This window comes from Microcebus murinus, chromosome 2 (genome assembly GCF_040939455.1).
Source record: "Microcebus murinus isolate Inina chromosome 2, M.murinus_Inina_mat1.0, whole genome shotgun sequence".
Lineage (NCBI taxonomy): Eukaryota > Metazoa > Chordata > Mammalia > Primates > Cheirogaleidae > Microcebus > Microcebus murinus.
In genome coordinates this window covers 80,936,067-80,955,781 of record NC_134105.1, presented here as the reverse complement: position 1 = coordinate 80,955,781, position 19,715 = coordinate 80,936,067, and the positions used below count along the sequence as shown (strand labels likewise).

The window sequence follows — 19,715 nt, the reverse complement described above, 5'->3', positions numbered from 1 at the left end:
GGATTGCTCAAGGTCAGGAGTTCAAAACCAGCCTGAGCAAGAGCGAGACCTCGTCTCTACTATAAATAGAAAGAAATTAATTGGCCAACTGATATATGTAAAAAATTAGCCGGGCATGGTGGCGCATGCCTGTAGTCCCAGCTACTCGGGAGGCTGAGGCAGAAGGATTGCTCGAGCCCAGGAGTTTGAGGTTGCTGTGAGCTAGGCTGACGCCACGGCACTCACTCTAGCCTGGACAACAAAGCGAGACTCTGTCTCAAAAAAAAAAAAAAAAAAAAAAAAAGAAAGACAAATGTGAAAGAAATACAGCAGACTACTTTTAGAACCTTTGTACTGAGAAGGATTTCTTACAACACAAAGAGGACTTGTTGTAAACCAGCGGATCAAGGGGACTCAGACACCAGAATCCAATCAGCCAAATTAGTTTATTTCTACCTGCGCAGGGGCTGTCACCACTCCATGCAAGGAGGGAGAAGCAGCCCTGAACAAAGCGTTTGCCTTTCTCTTATACCCTAGGGGCTGGCAGCTATGCAAGCAAGCAATCACAGAAGCAGAACTTTGCGATTAGCTGTTAGTTAAGAGAACAATGGAAAGGTACTCTAAGGGTCAAGGGACTTTCTGGGAACAGGACCTCTCTATTCTTTTTGAGAACAGGCCTCCTTGACTTCCCTCCTCCATCCTCTGGGAACTTTCTCTGGGAACTTTTCTAACATGGTTGGGACCTTTTACTAATAGTTAGAGCAGTACTGATGCCATTTTAGATCTACAGGAGCCATCTTTAGTCTATCTACTTAACACTAACCATAAACAAAAAGATTGATACTACGTTAAAATTTCAACTACGTTAAAATTAAGAACTCTGTACATCAAAAGACACTTTCAAAACAGCAAAGATGCCAGCACTTTGGAAGACTAAGGTGAGAGGATCTCTTGAGGCCAGGAGTTTGAGACCAGTCTGGACAACACAAGACCTCCATCATTACAAAAAAAAAAAAAAATTAGCCTGCATGGTATCACATCCCTGTAGTCCCAGCACTCCAGTGGCTGAGGCAGGAGAATCGCTTGAGCCCAGAAGTTCAAGGCTGCAGTGAGCTATGATTGAGTTACTGCCCTCCAGGCTGAGCAAAAGAGTGTCTCTAAAACCAACCAACAAACAAACAAACACCAAAACAGCAAAGAAGAGTCACCTAGAAGAAAATGTTAGCAACGCATACAAATGAAAAGGGTTAGAATACAGAATATGTATAGAACTCCTACACAAATTAACAAGAAAAAGATGGACACACGATAGGTGGGAAATGGGAGAAAAGCATGAGCAGGCATTTTAAGAATGTTAATACTGCTTCATTTGACCAGCTTAAAAAAATTAAAAAAGAAAACGAATGGTTAATAAACATATGAAGACATATGCTCAACCTTATTTATAATCAGAGAAAGTCAAATTAAGATCAAAATACCATTTTATAATTACTAAATTGGAGGGAAAATTTAAGTCTGATAATATCAAATGAGGAACAATGGATACTCCTGTTACAAAACAGCTAGGTGTGTATTTTGTACAATCAAGTTAGGAAACAATCTAGCACTCTCTAGGGTAAAGTTGAAAATAAGCAGAACCCCTGTCTCAAAAATTCCATTTTTAGATATTTATCTTGGCCTTACTAATCAAAGTGCAGTTGGCTAACCAATAGCATTTATATCACTGTTAGGGACCGACCTTCCACAGCCCCACCGGACAGAAAAGCAGAGACATTGAGGATGCAATCACACAAGAGGAGGTTTATTTTCTGGCTAGCCAGGGTCCAAGCCCCAGAGCACCAACGCAGTGGCCACTCTCAGCAGGCAAGGACCCCGACCGGGGTTGCAGCGTGCCTTTTATCCCTATGGTGCATACGCTATGCATTGGCTGATCACGCGAGGATCATGCATTGACCTTTAACATGATTGGTTGGCTGGTAGCCCCACTATACAGGGGTTCAAACAATGCAAAGTTGGCGCAAGCAAGCAAGTAACAGTTTCCATGGCGCAGGCAAGCAAGCAACAGTTTCCAGAACGGACGTCTCGGTTAGCCTTCCCGGATGTTGCTTTCGGCTTCACTGGGGGCACGGGCCTTGCAGGTGTGCAATGACTCAACCCCTCACATCACTTGGAGCTTGTTAGAAATGCACAATCCTAGGCCCCAGATCTTCTGAATTAGAATCTGTATTTTAACAAGATCCCTAGTTGCTATTAATGCTATTAAATTGAGAGGTACTGCCCCAAAGAAACTCTTGAACATGCACCAGGAGAAATTCATAGTAATGCTGAAGTCAGGAACTATGAATGTCAAGAACATTCATAGTAGCGCTGACACGGTAACAACAAAGAACTGGAAACAATACAAATATCTACTGAATAGTATGGATAAATAAATTGTGGTATTGTCATAAAAGCTAGGTGCAGATAACATTTTTATAAGACTCAAAAACAAGCAAAAGCAAACAATATACTATTAGGGATCCATATATATGTATGTGATTAATTCTAAAAGAAACAAAGGAATGATAAACACACAATTCAGGGTAAGGGTTATTGGGGCAAAGAGGAAGGAGAGGAACCGACAGTGACCTTCACCAGCCTAGAAAGGTTCTATTTCTTAAGAGAGGGTGGTTCAGGCTGGGCGTGGTGGCTCACGCCTATAATCCTAGCACCCTGGGAGGCCGAGGCGGGCTGATTGCTCAAGGTCAGGAGTTTGAAACCAGCCTGAGCAAGAGCAAGACCCCATCTCTACTGTGGATGGAAAAAAATCCAAGCCCTGAAATATTTGAAAGAAGTTTATTCTGAGCCAAATTTGAGGACCATGACCTGGAGCCACTCTCAAGAAGCCTTGAGCAAGTGGGCTCGCTGTGGCTGGGTTACAGTTCAGTTTTATACATTTTCAGAGAGACAAAGGTTACAGGCAAGGTCACAAATCAATACATGAGAGGCATACATTGGTTTGGCCCAAAAAGGTGGGACATCTCGAAGGGGGGGGGGGTGTTACAGGTTATAGGTGGGTTTAAAGATTCTTTGGCTGGCAATTGGCTGAGAGGGTTAGACTTTATCTAGAAGACCAGAAAGGATATGCTTATTTTAAGATAAGGTTGTGGGCACTCTGGGAGGTCTAGACAGGAGGACATTTTAAATTTACAATAGGCGCCTGCTAGGATGCTCAGTTAAGACATTTTAGATTTATGATAGGCATCTGCCAGGATGCTTGAGTTAAGACAGGGGCTTCTTATCTTTTAGGTGATGTTAATGCCATACCAGAATCAGGTCAGGAAGTAAACCACTGCTTCGTTTGGTTAACAAAAGCCGCTTAGTGGGAATTTACCGTTTGTCAGCCTAACCCTGCTGGCCTCCTTACCATTTGCCAGCCTAACCCAGCTGGCCTCCTTAGGAAGGAGTTTTTAGCAAAAAATTAGAGTTCAGTCCTCACTACTATATAAATAGAAATTAATTGGCCAACTGATATATATATAAAAAATTAGCCGGGCATGGTGGCGCATGCCTGTAGTCCCAGCTACTCGGGAGGCTGAGGCAGAAGGATCCCTCGAGCCCAGGAGTTTGAGGTTGTTGTGAGCTAGGCTGATGACACGGCACTCACTCTAGCCTAGGCAACAAAGCGAGACTCTGTCTCAAAAAAAAAAAAAAAAAAAGAAAGAGAGAGGGTGGTTCTATTTCTCAAGAGTTTTTGTTATGTTCTGATGTAACTTATCTATATGGCTTTTTGTTTTGTTTTTGTTTGTGGGTTTTTTGTTTGTTTTTGAGACAGAGTCTCACTCTATTGCCTGGGCTAGAGTTCAGTGGTGACATGATAGCTCACTGACACCTCAAACTCCTGGGCTTATGCAATCCTCCTGCCATAGCCTCCTGAGTAGCTGGGACTACAGGCATGGACCAGTAGGCACCACTCTGGGCTGGGGGTAATTTTTTTTTTTTTTGTTGTTGAGCCATAGTCTGTTCTCTCTGTGTTGCTTTGGCTGGTCTCCAATTCCTGGACTCAAGCTGTCCTGCTTCTACCTACACAAATGCTGGGATTACACAGACGAAACACCAGGCAAGCCTTAGGTAATATAAAATAATGAATTTGTGAAATATCTGAGATTTTGTTTCACAACCACTAATCTTCAATGTTGAGGATTTAAAATGTCCTTGTTCCAGTTTTTTTTTTTTTCTCTATAATCCCTTAGACATCTTTGCAGATTTTCATTCCCATATAAGAGGCAAGAACAGACAAATGTCATCCCGGACATTTCCAGAAAGTGGTTTCCCAGTTGCTCTGGGGAAGATTGCCTATTAAAAGAAAGCTCTGATCTTTTCTTTACCAGTTCTACTTGACCTAAATTTGACATTTCAAGAGTCCAGTAAAAAACAAAACAAAACCAAACCACACACACACACACACAAAACCAAACGAGAAAGAGACAAATAAATCAAGGTTATATGTCAGTGACATGTATGGCATATGCCATTCAACTGAGTCTCACGACATCCTGTATAAGGAAAGATAATGGTGATGACATGTTTATTTTAGACATTAGGTAACCTTGTTCATCTTTCATAAAAAAAAAAAAAATTGAGAAGCCAGTTTTGGTAATCCATAACACTCAAAGGTAATACGAAATGGCAGTCATTGGAAAGTAGTCCTGTATGAACTTCAGAAACAAGTAGTGATACCGAGCCTTGCTACAAAGTACAGGCATGTTCCATTTTCTGTAATCAAGGTGGTTACTACCCAGGTAAATGTCCTTCCTTCGTTCCCTTAACACTCTACCTCCTCCATCACAGAGACTAAAAGATAGCCGTGGGCGCACGTGTGTCCACGCCACCCAACTGCGCCCGGCTTTGTTGGCGGAAGTTAGGGTTGGGCGCCCCCGCCCCCGCCCCCGCCCCGCGGGCGCCGGCCCCGCCGCGGTTGGCCGAGGGTGGGAGGCTCGTCCCTCCGCTCCCCATTGGCCGCGCGGGGGGCGGCGCCTCTCCCGTCTCCGGATTGGCCGCCGGCGGAGGCGGCTCCTGCAGCTGCGGCGCAGTGGTCTTTCCGGGGTAAGATGGCTGCAGCTCGCGCGCTGAGGACCTGGGGCCGCAATGCCAGGCAGCTGGTAAGCAAGTTTGTGCAGATCGGAGGCCAGGAAGGAGTGGTTTGCCCGGAGTCCTCCAGGAGTGGTGTGTGACTTGACTTTCTCCCCCGAGCACCACGCGTCATGGAGAGGTGGAGGGATGCATGCAAAATGAAGGGCAGGGAAGGTGGCGAGCCCACCTGTCTGGGGTGGAAACCCACTCCTTCCCCTTACCTGGGCGCGCTTCTCCTCGGGCTCCTTCTGCACCTGAAGCCCAGCTAGCCGCGCGCCTGCAAGCCTTTTCATGGAGCACCTTCTAGGTGCGGGCGTTGTGATAGGCGCGCGGCATACAGAGGTATATTCAGCCGGCATTTATTGAGCGTCCACGGTGTGGCAGACACTGGTAATAAATAGGGCCCTACCCACAGGAAATTTACAGTCTAGAAGAAGAGACCGTTCAGCCAAAGAATATCGCCGTGACTTCTTGCCTCTTTGGAACTGAGATGCCTTTTAGTCTTTTGGCCTACATTTCTCTCTGTTTGCACCACATATTCCACCCCTTTTATCACCAAAGCTATGTATGACTCACCACCGTCTTCCCTGCACTCCCCCCTCTTTCTCACAGTCTTTTCAGCACCAAGCACTGACACGTCCCAGTAACGATACTGTTTCATCTTGTTTGCTTAGAGTTTTTCTTCCTATATCCCCCACCCCACCCCTCCTTTCCCTACATGTTCCTGCCTTGGTGGACCCCTGAGCTTACAAAATCTTTCAAGAGCCTGCTGCTATGTACCAAGTACTATGTTAGGCACTGAGGATGCAAATGTTAAAAAGTCAAACACCACCCCTTCCCTCTCAGAGATTACAACTTTGTGGTGGAGGACAGGGGAGAGGAAGACAGACATAGATACTAAGCAATTACAACTCAGCATTAGAAGTGCTATGATAGGACATGTGTCTAGTGCTATGATAAGACAAGTGTCTAGAGCTACAGGAGTACGTAGGAGTGGACACTTATGGTGGGCTTTCAGGGTCAGAGAGGAGTTCCCAGAGGATATTGTATAACCTGAGATTTGTGAAGCATAAGTAGGAGCTAACCAAGAGAAGAAAGCTCTTCTCAGCTGCATCTTACTGGGTATGGGCCTCTTCTTTCGATAGCTCTCCATTCTTGCCTTTTGTGATACCAACTTGGAAATATTTTTCTTCCTACACGTTTGGCCACTTCGTCCCAGTATCTTTTTTCCCTACCCCACTTTTTAAATTAATTAATTAATTAATTTTTCGATACAGAATCTCAGTCTGTTGCCCGGGCTAGAGTGCCATGGTGTCAGCCTAGCTCACAACCACCTCAAACTCCTGGGTTCAAGCAATCCTCCTGCCTCAGCCTCCCGAGTAGCTGAGACTACAGGACAAGCATACGCCACCATGCCCAGCTAATTTTTCTATATATTTTTAGCTGACCAATTAATTTCTTTCTATTTTTAGTAGAGACGGGGGTCTCACTCTTGCTCAGGCTGGTCTTGAACTCCTGAGCTTGAGTGATCCTCCCGCCTCAGCCTCCCAGAATGCTAGGATTACAGACGTGAGCCACCACGCCCGGCCCTACCCCACTTTTAAATGTTGCTGTTTCTAAGGACTCTGATTTTGGCCCTCTACATTTTTCCCACTTCCTGGGTTATCTCATCCACTTTTTTGTATTTAGTTACCAACTATGCTGGTAACTAAAGTGCCCAACCAGGTCTACTCCAGACCCATATCTTCTACTGTCCTGGAAATCTCCAGTTGTATGTATATGAGGTGTTTTTCAGCTGCAAGTAATAAAAACCCAACCAATAAATAGGAAATCAAGTATTTATGCATACAGAACATTGGCAGCTGGCATCAATTAAGTGGCTCATCATTATCAGTGTTGTCATTTTCCTAGCAACTCTTTTGACCTTTCCCTCCTGGTGTCAAGAGGGCTGCTACAACTTCTTATTCCATGTTCAAGGCAGGAAGGAGGATGGGTGGAACCAGCCAGACTCAACTGGCTACAACTGTGTTACACGGCCACTGCAGGTGTCTGCCATAATGCCTCAGTGCACGTTACACTCTCTAGGGTCCAGAATGGAACCCTCAAACCTGTTTCTTTTGATTCTAGCCTGTAACTCTCTGAAGAAATCTGGTCACTATTTTTCCACCCTGCACTCAACTGTATGTGTCCTGGTCCTTCCTAATTTGACTTTCTGCCTATAGTCTTGTGCCTTTCCAACCCATTCTACATAATGTAGCCAGGGTAATATAATAAGATAAGACACATTTGATAGTCATTTTCTTTCTTAAAACTTCCCTCAGCAAAATGTCCAAAATTCAGATAACTATGAGGCAATTTGTGTTCTGGACTGTTCCAATCTCTCAGGCTTCATTTCTTACTAAAACCCACCCATGCTAACCCCGACTCTGACACCTCCCACCCTTACTCCACACAAACCACACTAGAACTCTGTTGAACAACTTGAGTTAATTGAACACACATTGTGCTCTCTCTCGACTCCAGACCTTTGCACATGTATTTCCTCTGCTTTAAAGATTCTTGCCTCACTCCCTTATGGCCTTATGAGCAACACACTTCATTCCCTGGATTACTCCTACTCATACCTCGACCTCTTACTTCGACATTACTTTTTCTAGGTAGGTTCCCTTCCTTTGGGTTCCCATAACACACTCTATCTAATTCCCTCATTATAGCACTGTGTTATAATCACCTGTTTACTTGTCCTAATCGTTCCCTTCCTTTGAGTCTCTTAACACACACTATCTACTTCCGCCTTTATGGCACTGTGTTATAATCACCTGTTTACTTGTCCTTATCTTTCACCGGACTCTACATTCCATAAGAGAAAGAATTGCATCTGTTTTGTTCTTTATATAATCCGAAGTGCCTGGCACATTGTAGGTACTCATATGTATTTGTTGAATGACTCAATGAGAAACAGTGTGTGTTTTCATCTTTTATAAAAGGTTTCCCCAAGAAGAGCTCTTACCACCTATAGTAAATTATTTATATGACCTTATGTTGTGTTTTATACTTCCCTACGACATTATGCATTTGACTCTTGATTGACTTAACCATGTCATACTGCATTTTTCTGTTGTGTCTGTCCTACTGTAGTAAAGCATAAGCAGTTTAAAGTTAGAACCTTGAATGTAGTCATATTCTGCATCTTATTTAGCTTTGAATTTCTGAGTCCAGCACAATGTCTGAATTAAGCACTCAACAACATCCTGTTGAATTATTTATTTTTCCTTATTATGCTAATCTGCTAAACGATTTCATCTCCTTTTGTGTTTTCGTGCTCTGGTTGTAGATATCGAATTATGTTTAAAAATCAAGGAAAAGGGCCGGGCGCGGTGGCTCACGCCTGTAATCCTAGCTCTCTGGGAGGCCGAGGTGGGCGGATCGTTTGAGCTCAGGAGTTCGAAACCAACCTGAGCAAGAGCGAGACCCCATCTCTACTATAAATAGAAAGAAATTAATTGGCCAACTAATACATATAGAAAAAAAAAAATCAAGGAAAAGGCCAGGCGTGGTGGCTCACGCCTGTAATCCTAGCACTCTGGGAGGCCGAGGCAGGCAGATTGCTTGAGGTCAGGAGTTCGAAACCAGCCTGAGCAAGAGCGAGACCCTGTCTCTACTATAAATAGAAAGAAATTAATTGGCCAACTAATATATAGAGGAAAAAATTAGCCAGGCATTTTGGTGCATGCCTGTAGTCCCAGCTACTTGGGAGGCTGAGGCAGGAGGATTGCTTGAGCCCAGGAGTTTGAGGTTGCTGTCAGCTAGGCTGATGCCATGGCACCCACTCTAGCCTGGGCAACAAAGCGAGACTCTGTCTCAAAATAAAAATCAAGAAAAGACTTATTTTAGTCAAATAATTGAGTTAATAGTTAGACCATATGTATAATTGTCCAAACCGTATATATTTGAGAATGAAAGTGGTGTTATTAATAGTTACCTTAAGTAACTAGGGGTAACTTGGGATTGCCTTGGGCAAATTGACACAAATAGTCCCCATAGAATTAGATGTCTTTAAATATTGTTCATAGGTGAATTCAGAATTGCCTCAACTATAAAGTATATAAAACTGGTAATTCTATAAGCATGCCCTTTAAAATTGGAAGTTTAAAGCTTTATGCTAATTTCCTAGTCTATTCCTAGAAAATTATTTTTGAATTCTAGCTTGAAAAAAAGTTTTTTTCTCCTTTGTTTCTTTTTAATCCATCTATTCAGCAATTTCACAATGTTTTTAGCCTCTTCATGGCTGTTCAGTCACTATTAATTGCATAATGCCTATTGCAATTTGTTTCCTTTTTTTCTTTTTCTGCTGTTAAATACCTTAGTCCAAAGCCTGATGTTTTGTGTCTCATGTAGTGTACAGTATTCCCCCCTTATCTGTGGTCAAAGTCACCCATGGTCAACCACAGTCTCAAAATAGGTGAATATAGTACAATAAGATATTTTGAGAGAGAGAGACCACATTCAACATACCTTTTGTTACAGTATATTGTTATAATTGTTCTATTAATATTGTATTAGTTATTGTTAATCTAACTGTGCCTAATTTATAAATTAAACTTTATCATAGGTATGTATGTATGTATGCATAGGAAAAAACATAGTATATATAGGGTTCAGTACTATCTGAGGTTTTAGGCATCTACTGAGGATCTTTGAACATATCACCTACAGATACAGAGGGTGAGAGAGAATGACTGTAATAGTTTCTTGACTTCTTTCCTTTCCAGACTTTGCTTGTAAGCTATTCAATAAACTACTACTAGATTAATTTTCTAATCCTTTTTCTTTAATAACCCAGAATGTATGAGGTCAAACTCCTTATCCTGACATCATAATCATCAACAATTTTGTCCTTGAGCTATTTGTACTGCTCTTTTTCATACATTTGATCAAGCCAAATCAACCTGCTCACTGTCCCAGAAGACATACCAAGAAAATTCCTGCTGCAGTTCCTTTATATATGCTATTTCCTCTGCCTTAAAAGTGCCTTTATTTTTTATACTTATGCAAGGCCCTACTTAATTTTTTATTTTTTGTAGAGATGGGGGTCTTGCTATTGCCCAGGCTGGTGTCAAACTCTTGGGCTGAAGCCATCCTCCCATCTTGGCCTCCCAAAGTACTAGGATTACAGGAGTGAACCACTGTGCACAGCCTAGGATGATCTCTTTAAAGTATAGCTAAGATGCACGATTTAAGATTATTCATATTTTAGGAAAGGGATCTTCAGTTTTTCTTTGCCTTCAGAAATCAGTAACAGGAAATTAAAGTGAAAAATCACTTAAGAATTTAAATCTGACAGGAACACCTGTCAGTAAACCAAACTTTTATATTATTTGCTATCAGAAAAAAATAACAAAATTTTTGTTTATAGATATGTATTAAAACATGACTATATATAATATAATGTATATTATAACATAACTTTTAAATTTTGAGAACTAATCACACTCATGTACATGGTGTAATTTTTTTAAAAAGTAAAAGGGATTATCTTCTACATATATTAAAAAATTTCAAAGATATATTCTCAGGTACTTTATATATTTTTTTAGTGTCTTTTTTATGCTATTATTGTAGAGTACTGTAGTGGTTTTATTTCAGGAAGTCTAATGACTTAAGTGTATCTACAAGCTGATGTATTTATACAGAATACATTGTAGGCCAGGCGTGGTGGCTCACACTTGTAATCCTAGCACTCTGGGAGGCTGAGGTGGGCGGATTGCTCGAGGTCAGGAGTTCGAAACCAGCCTGAGCAAGAGCGAAACCCCATCTTTACTAAAAATAGAAAGAAATTAGCTGGACAACTAAAAAAAAGTAATATATATTAAAAAAATATTAGCCGGGCATGGTGGTGCATGCCTGTAGTCCCAGCTACTCAGGAGGCTGAGGCAGGAGGATCGCTTGAGCCCAGGAGGTTGAGGTTGCTGTGAGTGAGGCTGACGCCATGGCACTCTAGCCTGGGTGATAGAGTGAGACTCTGTCAAGCAATTTTAGACAAGGATCACAATCCTATTAATAACTCTAAACCTAAGGATATAATATTACTAAACAAAAGAACAACAAAATGTTTTCTGTGTGCTAGAGTTTGAGTTCCTTTGATTACTTAGACAAAAATAATTACGAAAATAACCAGTCTTCATAAACTTGATTGTCACTGTAACTGGCTTCTGCCTACGTAATTTCATATTGATCTTGTGATACTAATTATTCTACTTTTAGAATAGAATTGAAATTCAACTTATACTTAAAGAGATAAGTTATTAAGACCATGTATAAATTCATTTCCTTTTTTATCATCTGTAGGTTTGTGTTCGATATTTTCAAGCATGTAGTAATGTTCATGTTTTGAAGCCAAATTATGTGTGTTTCTTCGGTTATCCTTCATTCAAGTATAGCCATCCACATCACTTGTTGAAAACAACTGCTGGTAAGTATGATCTCAAAATACCATATATAAGGTAATGTTTTGTATTTTATTCAGTAATTTTTTTTTCAGTAATTGATTGAAGACTTCTTAAAAAATTTTTTGGGGGTGCATCCCACTCCTGGCTAGTCCATGGGCAGAACTGCCTGATTGAAGACTTTAAAGTAAAAAAACAAAGTTGACCTTGTATCTCTAGCCTGATGCTCCCCACATCTGTGCATTTCCTATCTTCTTTTTTCTCATCCCACCTTTCTCATACTTTCCTTAATACTGTATCTCCATAATGTTGGGGATGGTTTGTGCTAGGCCATCTATTCTTTAGACTATTCATCTGAGTGCAATAGTCAGCATTGATATGACTCTTTAGTTAAGGTAAATTGTTGATTTAATAGAAGTGTCCTTTGTGTCCTTCTACTCAGTATAGTATTGTTTGTTGGGTGATACCCTTCATCTGTCATGTTAAGATGGCGTGATGAAACCAGCCTGATGTGCTCCTAACTAGAAAGTTCCCTGGCTTTTACCATATACTTACTTTTCCCTCAAAAGTCTTAGTCTGTGCTGACAATGAAAAATAGGAGAATTCCAGGCAGTCCCCACGCTTGAGTTTAGTTAGTCTTCTATACTTTCTATGTGTCAAGTTCCACAACAGCCTAAGATGTGTAAACCTTATCTTGACCACTTTTTTGAAAATTTCTGTCTTTAAAGTTGATCTTCTTTTGTTACTTCCCAGAGAAAATAGAGGCCACTGAAGCAGAAACTCCTATTTCCTGCTCCAGTCTTTAAACACTTATCATGAGCTTTGGGTTCCTGGATCCACCAACTCCAGGCTTCTTGGGCTCATGGTCTACCAATTACAAGTGGTGTAACTTTGAGCAAGTTACTTAATTGCTCTCAGTTTCATCATCCGGAAAATGAGAGTAATCTTAGTATTTAACTTATTGTATTGTAAGAATTCATTCATTCAACACAAATAATTACTGATTACCTGCTGTGTGCCAAGGTGCTGCTCTAAGTGTGGGATATATCAGAAAACAAAAGAAAGATCCTTACACTTGGGTGGATTAAATAATTTAGAATATGTAGGCTTGGTGCAGTGGCTCACGCTTATAATCCTACCACTGTGGGAGGCCGGAGCAGGAGAATCACTTGAGCTCAGGAATGGGAGACTAGCCTGAGTAAAAGTGAGATATCATCTCTACTAAAAATAGAAAAAAATTAGCTGAGTGTGGTGGCACATGCCTGTGTTCCCACATATAATTTTATAATTCAAACTCCCCAAACTCAGTCTTGTACAAATCACTTCTTCCTATATTCCCTAACTCAGTAAATAGTTAAGCTAAGCTAGAAACTCGAAGTCATCCTGACTCTTGTCTTACATCAAATTGATTACCAAAACCTATCAATTTTACATCTTATATGTTTCTTAACTCTATTCTCCTTTTCAGCTTTGAAAAATTTATAAACATATAAATCCCATACTTAATTTCTTGCCCACAATAATCTCCTGCTTCCCTGCCTTATTTTGCCTCTGCCATCTCTTCCCCAAACTTTTCTACCTGTGAGAGAAATTTTTTTCTAAAATTACAGCCTAAAGTCACAGATCTGATATTGTAGAGAGGACTCTGTATCAGTTAATTACTGCTGAATAACAAACCACCCCCACAATTTAGTAGCGTAAAGCAACAGTGGTTGATTATTTCTCAGGTTACAATCAATCCTGGTTCCTCTGCAGATTCATGAACATGGCTGTATTCAGCTAGAGGGTCTTCGGGGCTGGAAGGTCCAGGATGGTCTCACTCATAGGTGTGACAATTGGTGCTGGTTTTTGACTGGGGCATCTCATTTTTCCTCCACACGACCTCTCACCCTCCAATAGACTGAATTAGCTTCCTTACTTGGGGATCTTAGTGCAGCCTTCCAAAAGGCCTAAGGTAGAAATTGAATTTGCACAGCTTCACTTCTGCTATATTCTATCAGTCAAAGCAAGTCACAGGCCAGTATAGCTTTAAGAAGTCATAAAATAGCCTCTACTTCTTGGTGGCAGCAGATGCAAAGAATTTATAACCATATTAATTTATCATTGGCTCCTCATCACCTTTAGGATAAAGTCCAAATACTTCAGCATGGCATAGAAAGCCTTTTTAAAACTGGGCCAATTTCTTGCCAAAAAACCCTATCTTTAGCTATACAGAAATGTTTGTCATTCTTTAACTGTGCTGGGCACGATCATAGTTTCTTTTCTTTGGGAGATAGGGTCCTGCTTCCTGCTCTGTTGCCCAGGCTGAAGTGCAGTGGCACCATCATAGCTCGCTGCACCTTGAACTCCTGGGCTCAAGCAATCCTACTGCCTCAGCCTCCTGAGTAACTGGGACTAGAGGCATGCTCCACCACACCTGGCTAATTTTTAAAATTTTTTGTAGAAATAGGGTTTTGCTATGTTGCCTAGACTGGTTTTATTTATTTATTTTTGAGACAGAGTCTCGCTTTGTTGCCCAGGCTAGAGTGAGTGCCGTGGCATCAGCCTAGCTCACAGCAACCTCAAACTCCTGGGCTCAAGCGACCCTACTGCCTCAGCCTCCCGAGTAGCTGGAACTACAGGCATGCACCACCATGCCCGGCTAATTTTTTCTATATATATTTTTAGTTGGCCAATTAATTTCTTTCTATTTTTAGAGAGAACGAGTCTTGCTCTTGCTCAGGGTGGTTTCGAACTCCTGACCTTGAGCAATCCACCCACCTCGGCCTCCCAGAGTCCTAGGATTACAGGTGTGAGCCATCGCTCCCGGCCTGTATTTCTTTAATACTTAAACTCTTCATATTTATTAAAGAAAATTTTATAACCTTAAGCAGTTTAAAGATGAAGGAGCACTCTATTCTTGAGTAGGTTCAGAGTAATTTGTTAACCTGGAAAAGTGAAAGGGTCCATACGTTCAATTGACCAGAAATACTTTCTCTTTTAGAAATAATTACCATCCAGTATCATTGTCATCAAAGTGTTATAAAAGGGGAATAGAAGCTGAGCATGGTGGTACACACCTATAGTCTCAGCTACTCAGGAAGCTAAGGCAGAAGTATCACTTGAACCCAGGAGTATGAGGCTACAGTGCACTATTGTCATGCCTGTGAATAGCCACTGTACTCTAGTCTGGGCAACATAGTGAGACCTTGTCTCTATAAAAAGGAGTGCGGGGTGGGGGGAATTAGAAATTTGAAAAGGGGCAGAAAATGGAAAGAGGAAAGAGAAGACTTAGGGATAAGCTGGCAGAACATAGTTTAGGCAGGTAAGAATTTTCTATCAAATCTTTTACATATAAAAGCGCCTCATTTTTAGCTACTAAGACTGATAATAGTTACATGAAGTCAAAAGAGATCTGATGGTAATCTGTTTATGGTTATTATAGTTTCATAACATAAAACAAAGATCCAGCTGGCTCTCTTTGTATGATATCTTTGTTTCATTTTCTGTTCATCATTGTTTGAAAATCTCAATTAATTTGTTAGTAGGGCTTTCTATTGCCCTATAAAAGGCATTATTTTGGAAGTTGGAAAATGTAAATTCTATGGCAGTTGTTAGTAGGTCATGGAATAATTTATTTAAACCTTTGATGTTTATGAATAATAGTTATGCTTTTAAAAATGATAAAATGCTGTTTTTCTGTCTGTAAGGTAGAACAATTATTGCCTCTGTGAACATATCCTCATTTTAGATGTAAAAGCATTTATTGGTAATACATTACATTTTTAATGAGATCATTTCTCTTTGTCTTTGAAGCCTTACATGGACAAGTTGTTCAGTTCAAACTGTCAGACATTGGAGAGGGGATTAGAGAAGTAACTGTTAAAGAATGGTAAGTTAATTTGAAAAAATATTTAAGTAAATATAAAAATAATTTGAATACAAATAAGTAGGAAACAATTTAAATTGTGAAACTTCTTTATATAACATATAATGCTCTTTCTTTTAAAAGCAATAAAGTAGAATTGCTTTGTATTGACAATATGCTGGAATTTATTATATATCAAAGAATTTTATTTGAGATTTATTAAAGATATTTTTCCGTTTTTTTTTTTAAATCCTTTTATTACCCGCCTCTAACTTTAGCTAAAAAGGAGAAATTGGCTGGGTGTGGTGTCTCATGCCTATACTTCCAGCACTTTGGGAGGCCTGAGGATTGCTTATGGTCAGGAGTTCAAGATCAGCCTGGACAATATAGTGAGACCTGCCTGTAAAAAAAATAGAAAAATTAGCTGAATATGGTGGTGCTTGCCTGTAGTCCTCAGCTACTTGGTGGCTGAGGCAGAAGTATTGCTTGAGCTCAGGAGTTAGAGGTTGCAATGAGCTATGATTGCACCACTGCACTCCAACCTGGGCAACAGAGTAAGACCTCATCTCTTAAAAAAAAAGAGAGAAAGAGAGAGAAACTAACTTCTGAAAGATGAAAAATTGATACGAGATGTGTTTATAAAAGCATTTAATGTATGAATCCACAATTTCCTTCCAAATTATTTAAAAACCATCAGGTAGTCTAAGCTCTCTTTACCTTGCTGAAAATGACTTCAGTAAGACTGTAAGTATGTTGATTCATCATTACCTGATGCAGTTTGCTTTTATGTTTAGAAAAAGTTAAAATATTGTACCAAAAAGCACAAATCAAAAAATAAGTTTTAAAACTTAAAAAATTATCAAAAAAAGGGCCTAGGCCGGGCGTTGTGGCTCACGCCTGTAATCCTAGCTCTTGGGAGGCCGAGGCGGGCAGATTGCTCAAGGTCAGGAGTTCAAAACCAGCCTGAGCAAGAGCGAGACCCCGTCTCTACTATAAATAGAAAGAAATTAATTGGCCAACTGATATATATATAAAAAATTAGCCGGGCATGGTGGCGCATGCCTGTAGTCCCAGCTACTCGGGAGGCTGAGGCAGAAGGATCACTCGAGCCCAGGAGTTTGAGGTTGCTGTGAGCTAGGCTGACGCCACGGCACTCACTCTAGCCTGGACAACAAAGCGAGACTCTGTCTCAAAAAAAAAAAAAAAAAAAAAAAGGGCCTAAAACAAAATTTAAAAACTGTCTATCTACTGCCTTAGTCATCCTCTACCTCTTTTCTTTCTTTCACCTTCTAGAAAAAAAAAGAAACACCTCTGGGGACTGAACTAAGTTTTAGAGGTATTTAGAAGTAGCAGTTAAGATGAGTAAAAAGATTTGTTTCCCACCATAGTTTCATACTGTTAAAGATCCTTTTAAAAGTTTGATTCAGCCACCTGAACATTGTTTTCCTGCACTTCTTATCATCATTGCTTTGTAAGTTAGAAGGGAACTGTAATAACATAAACATACCCTATAGTTATGTCTCTAGTTGCATTGTTGGATTGTGGAAAAAGCAATGGACTTCAAATCAGAAGAGTCTCACATTGAAACTTATTAGCTGTCCTACCTGTAAGTCACTTGGTTTCTATAGAGACTCCTCTGTCTATTAATTCTTCTGTCCCCAACCCCTGTGCTGTGGACCAGCACACCTGTCTGCCACACCCCCCCCTCCCAACCCCATCCACAGAAAAATTGTATTCCCCATGAAACCAGTCCTATGCTTAGTATGGGGTTTAAGGATCTTAGAAGAGGAAATCATTTCATTCCTAATGAAATTCTAATATCTCTTAATGAGAAACATTAAGAGATCTCAAAGAGATGTCTGATCTCAAAGATCAGAAGTTCTTTGAGAAGTATATGAGCTTTCTTGCATTCTGTGTGTTTTTTCTCTAACTTAATATCTACAAATAAACTAAAGGTGTTGCTTTTGGTAAAATGTAAAAGAGTAGAAAATTCTATTCTATAAAATGGAGACTGAGATAGGAATCCGTAAGGAAGCATAATTTAGCAGAAGTTAATGTGTTTTATGTAAGGATCAATAAAACCTCATTTGTTCTTAGAATTTGTAGGAACAAACATATGGATAAGGAAAAAATAATTAAATTTCACAAAACCTTTGACAAAGTTCTGAAACAAGTTTGGATTTTATATGTGCTTTTTTTCTTAAAGTCTATTTTGTCTGATATTAGTATAGCCACTCTAGGTTTCTTTTGATTACTGCTTGTATGATATATCTTTTCCCATCCTTTTACTTTCTACTTATTTATGTCTTTGAATCTAAATTATTTTTGTATATGTGTGTGAGACAGGGTCTTCCTCTGTCACCCTGGCTAAAGTGCAGTGTTGCCATCATAGTCTACTGCAACCTCGAACTCCAATCAAAAGACATAGAGTGGCTGAATGGATTGGGGGAAAAAAAGACCCAACCATATGTTGTCTACAGGAAACCCACTTGACCTATAAAGATACACATAGACTGAAAATAAAGGGATGGGAAAAGGTGTTCTATGCAAAAAGAGCAGGAGATCTATATTTCTATCAGATAAAATATAGTTTTTAAGACAAAAACTGAAAAGAGACAAAAAGTCTATTCAGCAAGAGTTCTAAATATATGCAGTCAACACTGAAGCACCCAGATATATAAAGCTAAAGAGAGAGATTTACCCCATAGAATACTCATGGAAGATTTCAGCATGCCACTTTCAGCATTGAATGGATCATACAGACAGAAAATCAACAAGAAAACATTGGACTTAATCTGTGCTGTAGGCCAAAAGTACATAATAGATATTTACAGAACATTTCCTCCAACAGCTGCAGAATACAAGTTCTCCTTAGCTCTTGGATCATTCTCAAGGATAAGACTATATATTAAGCCACAAAATAAGTCTTAAAAATTTTTTTAAAAATTAAAATCATATCAAGTATTTTCTCTGACCATGATGGAATAAAAACTAGAAGTCAATAATAAGAGGAACATTGGAAACTATACAAACACATGAAAATTAAACGATATGCTCTTGAATTACCAGTGGATCAATGAGATTAAGAAGGAAATTTAAAAATTTCTCAAAACAAATAAAAATGAAAACATAACATGAAAATTTGTTACTGTACTCTTTTTTTTTTTTTTTTTTTTTTGAGACAGAGTCTCACTTTGTTGCCCAGGCTAGAGTGAGTGCCGTGGCGTCAGCCTGGCTCACAGCAACCTCAAACTCCTGGGCTCAGCGATCCTACTGCCTCAGCCTCCCGAGTAGCTGGGACTACAGGCATGCGCCACCATGCCCGGCTAATTTTTTGTATATATATTTTTAGTTGGTCAATTAGTTTCTTTCTATTTTTGGTAGAGACGGGGTCTCGCTCAGGCTGGTTTCGAACTCCTGACCTTGAGCGATCCGCCCGCCTCGGCCTCCCAAAGTGCTAGGATTACAGGCGTGAGCCACCGCGCCCGGCCCTGTTACTGTACTCTTAATACAGTAAAAGCAGTACTAAGAGAAGAGTTTATAGTAATAAATGCCTACATCAAAAAAGTATAAAAGCTTCAAATAAACCACTTAACAATGTATCTTAAAGAACTAGAAAACCAAGATCATACCAAATCCAAAATTATAGAAGAAAAGAAACAATAAAGATCAGAGAATAAACCAAAAAATACAAAAGATGAACAAAACAAAAAGTTGTTTATTTTTTATTTTTTTTTTGTTTTTGTTTTTCTTTTCTTTTTTTACATTATTTATTTTTTTCCCCTGCATATAGGATAATTCATACTGGAAAAAAGTTGGTTTTTTTAAAAGGTAAACATAATCGACACACCTTTAGCCAGACTTAGAAAAAAAGAGAGAAGACTCAAATAAATTAGAGATGAAAAAGGAGACATTACAGCTGATAACTGCAGAAGTCCAAAGGATCATTAGAGAATACTATGAGTAATTATATGCCAATAAATTAGAAAATCTTGAAGAAATGGATAAATTCCTAGACACATGCAAAATTGAACCAGGAAGAAATCCAAAACCAGAATAAATGAATGGCAAGTAACAAGATAGAAGCAGTAATAAAAAGTCTCCCATTAATGAAAAGCCCAGGACCTAATGGCTTCACTGCTAAATTCTACCAAGCATTCAAAGAAAAAATGATACCAATCCTAATTAAACTATTCCAAAAAATCAAAAAGCAAAGAAGACTGCCAAACTCCTTCTATGAGGCCTGCATTACCTTGATACCAAAACCAGACAAAGGTGCAACAAAAAAAGAAAACTATAGGCCAATATCTCTGAGGAACATAAATGCAAAA

General features: G+C 39.7%; 1 protein-coding gene across 2 annotated transcripts in view; it reads left to right on the top strand.

Moving 5' to 3' along the window:
* The first annotated feature begins 5,020 nt into the window (after positions 1–5,020).
* The window catches only part of DBT (dihydrolipoamide branched chain transacylase E2), a 49,779-nt gene continuing 35,084 nt past the window's right edge, over positions 5,021–19,715 (top strand). The window contains exons 1-3 of one of the 2 annotated variants that reach the window (XM_075999893.1): positions 5,021–5,120; positions 11,440–11,563; positions 15,333–15,408. In XM_075999893.1, coding sequence (XP_075856008.1) covers positions 5,070–5,120; positions 11,440–11,563; positions 15,333–15,408 — 251 coding nt within the window. In that variant the 5' untranslated portion in view covers positions 5,021–5,069. The remainder of the gene's footprint in view (positions 5,121–11,439; positions 11,564–15,332; positions 15,409–19,715) is intronic. The other variant, XM_012748604.2, reaches the window with a different exon arrangement.